The 3,020-nt window shown below is 44.2% G+C and overlaps 1 protein-coding gene across 1 annotated transcript in view; it reads right to left on the bottom strand.

The window, feature by feature from the left end:
* Nucleotides 1-809: 809 nt before the first annotated feature.
* GKN1 (gastrokine 1) overlaps nt 810-3,020 on the bottom strand; it is a 2,449-nt gene continuing 238 nt past the window's right edge. The window contains exons 2-6 of the mRNA XM_017837273.1: nt 2,614-2,667; nt 2,324-2,464; nt 2,060-2,170; nt 1,559-1,700; nt 810-967 (exon numbers count right to left, since the gene is read on the bottom strand). Coding sequence (XP_017692762.1) covers nt 879-967; nt 1,559-1,700; nt 2,060-2,170; nt 2,324-2,464; nt 2,614-2,667 — 537 coding nt within the window. The 3' untranslated portion in view covers nt 810-878. The remainder of the gene's footprint in view (nt 968-1,558; nt 1,701-2,059; nt 2,171-2,323; nt 2,465-2,613; nt 2,668-3,020) is intronic.

Genomic DNA, 3,020 nt, shown 5'->3' with positions numbered 1-3,020 from the left:
TGAGGAAATTAAAAGAATTTGAGTCATACCAAAAAAGGGGAAGATTGGCAGCAACAAACTGCTGCCTGTGTCTCTCCTCTGCTGGGACTGCTGTGTGCTCATCCAGGTAATTCAGATGCTTTTCCCCAAGGCCTGCCTCAGGGAACTCTGCAGCCTTTCAACCCCCTACACAATGAAGCCTCTGGGGCCACTGAGAGGGTGCCAGAAACTGAGGGACTTCATCTGACTGGTGTTTGTGCTAGATAGATTTGTATTCACCTGGATAACCCAGAGCATCCTGCCCTTTCTGTTAGGGAAGAGTGGATTTTAAAATTCTGAGCAATGGGGACCTCCCCTTGCTTTCCTTTAGGAGCAGAACAACTCTGTAAATCCCAGAAAGGGAAGTCTCCAGGAAAGGAGACTCCTCTTGCCCTATAAAGGCAAATTGATTGCTTTGTCCTTCTTTCTTTCTGCCTTTTGATTTTTAATGTGAGGCATCTTTCCCTGCCCAGGGAAAGGAAGGTTGTAACTCTGAAAGCCTTGTTTGTAAGGTACACACCCCGGGGCTTGCCCAGCTCTCTGGGTGTGTGCCCTGTGTTGAGAGCCCTGAAAAGAGCATTTGAAGGGCTCAAAAGGGGCAAAAGAGAGGCAATCAAAATATATTTCTGCAGGTGTTCATAAAAAACAAAGGGTAGAGTAAAGACAAACAAGTTGGAGTCAATCTGTGATTTAATTGAAAGCTCTGGTCACCAACTGATCTGTTTTAGGATCTGAATCCTCAAGAAGGGATCTCTGGAAAGAAGAGATTCCAGGGAAGAAGGGCATCAGGGCTGGCTTTGGGCAGCAGCTACAAAGCTGCAGCTGGAGCATCCAGACAAGGCTCAAGAATGGGACGATTTTCAGGCATAGTTATTGTCATGACAGTATGTAAGGGCCAAATATTGAAGGACATCAAGTCTTATACATGATCCGAGGCTGAATTGTGGTCCTTGAAAAACAAGAAAATTAAAAAAAAAAATAATCTTTTAACCTGAGATTCTGGGTTAGATGCTGTTGAGTGATCTGTGCATTTGTAGACAGCCCTTAACACCTGGCACATTGCACTTGCCTTTTGAATCCCATTGAGCCCCCTCAGGTGCCAAGGCAATGCCCAAACAAAGCAAGCTGGGAGTAGAGGGAAATGCTGCCATGCCAGAATGCACCATCCTGAGCCTGAGTTGTAAAGCAGCTTTCCATCACAGGTTTGGAGACAATCAACTTGCAGGAAGGCTCAGAATGCTTTGATGGTGCTTCAAGATTAACTCCTCAGTTTTACACAGTTCCCTTGGATATATTTAAAACAAATGTCCTTTTTTCCCATCAATACAAAATTCTATTGCAAGTGATCAAAACACAGTTAAGGCACCCACAGCTGATTTCTACCAATCTGCACACCCATAGCTGCCATTCTACAGGGGTGTATTTTTGTTGCTTGGTCTCTGTCCATCTCGAGCTGGAAGAAGACCACTGGTGCAGCAGTCATTCCCTGAGGGAAAAACACCAGGTCAGGAACACTCAGAATTCGTCTGTTGGTACTCACCATGAACTTCATAAGCCACATAAGTTGTGAGTCCTCTGCACATAGAGAAGGTGTCTGGTCCATAAGACTCGAGGTCCCGAACATTCCTCTTGATGAGGGTGAACAGAATCTCCTTCGCAGGTGGTCTTGGACGGTTCTGGTTCTAAACATCAAATGACAGCACTCAGCAGGATCAGTGCTGGGATCTGTTTCATGCTGAGCATATCCCGAGTTTTAATTGTTATAAAAGTTATAAAAATAATCTGAGTGATCTACAACATTGGCAAAACATGAAATCCCCCCACTGGAAGCATCTGAACAAGGGTATTCTAATTGTTCAAAGGTTTCAAGTTAGGTTGATGTAAAATGTCATTGAAATCAATAGAAATGCCTAATCAGTGGTGTGATGAACATGGCTTTTGCAGTACCTGTTGGTTTAGAAGCTTTTGAAAATAGCCTAGGATATCAGTTTACTCTGCATTAAGTACAACTTTTCAAGTAACTCCTCCTTTTCAATCTTACCCTGCTCTCTGCAGCCAGTTGGGGAAGTGCATCAAAGCTGGGCATCTCCGTTCTGTTCATGATGGAAATGTAGCAGGCTTTCTCTGGCAGCACTCTGGTTGCCATAAAGCCCTGTAAAATAAAGTAATTGACAACTAGGAACTCATTCTTTCAATCATTAGTGTTGGAATTAAGTCCGTATTAAAAAAGTAATAAATCAGCTTTTACTAAATGCACGAGCCAGTCCCCTCGTAGAGTCTCTGAAGCCCCTTCCCCACCACTCACCGTGTCGTAGTTCCAGAGGGTTTTCCATGACCCCTGGTGGGTCCTTTGCTCGATACTTGCCACGAGCCAATATTTATTGATGGTCATAAGTTGGTAGCCTCCAGCAATGGAGACTTTCTTGCTTACTTCCATCTTTTGAGTCTAGAAAACCAAACGAAAGTACACTTGGACTGACTTTCAAGTGATTGTCTCCCCAAAGCTTTAGGAAAATGTAAGAATGAAGGAGATGTCCCAAAGCAGGGGATATAGAAACTGCAGCTGTGCAGGTGGGAATTGGTCCCTGTACTCACATTTTCACCAAGGGCTGGGGTCAGGACGAGTCCAAGAAGGACTGCAGTTAAAATCTGAAATGAAAATCAAATACAAAAGTGTAACTGCAGGTCTGGCTGATGAATTTGGTCATGAGAATCCTCATGCCCTTTTCCTAATCTGCTGTTTAAGTGTCCTCCTTGGATCCTCTTTTGCTTTCATCCTGGGATTGCAAGAGTGCCCTAAAGTGAGTCATCCTCTCTTTGCCCCAGAGTGCTGCAAACTGGACTCGTTTTACAGTTGCTGTTTCAAGAGCTGAATCTCAAGTTGCTTCTGAACAGGCACACACAGGTATTTTACAAGAGTGAGGAGAAAGCTTTTCCACTTCTGCTCTGCCATACAGGGAAGTGGTTAATCCATTAATGCAGTGCTCCAGTTTTGCAAAGGC

The sequence above is a fragment of the Lepidothrix coronata genome, unplaced genomic scaffold (assembly GCF_001604755.1).
Source record: "Lepidothrix coronata isolate B3197 unplaced genomic scaffold, Lepidothrix_coronata-1.0 Scaffold301, whole genome shotgun sequence".
NCBI lineage: Eukaryota > Metazoa > Chordata > Aves > Passeriformes > Pipridae > Lepidothrix > Lepidothrix coronata.
The sequence above is the reverse complement of the archived record's forward strand: the minus strand, read 5'-3'. Positions and strand labels throughout refer to the sequence as shown.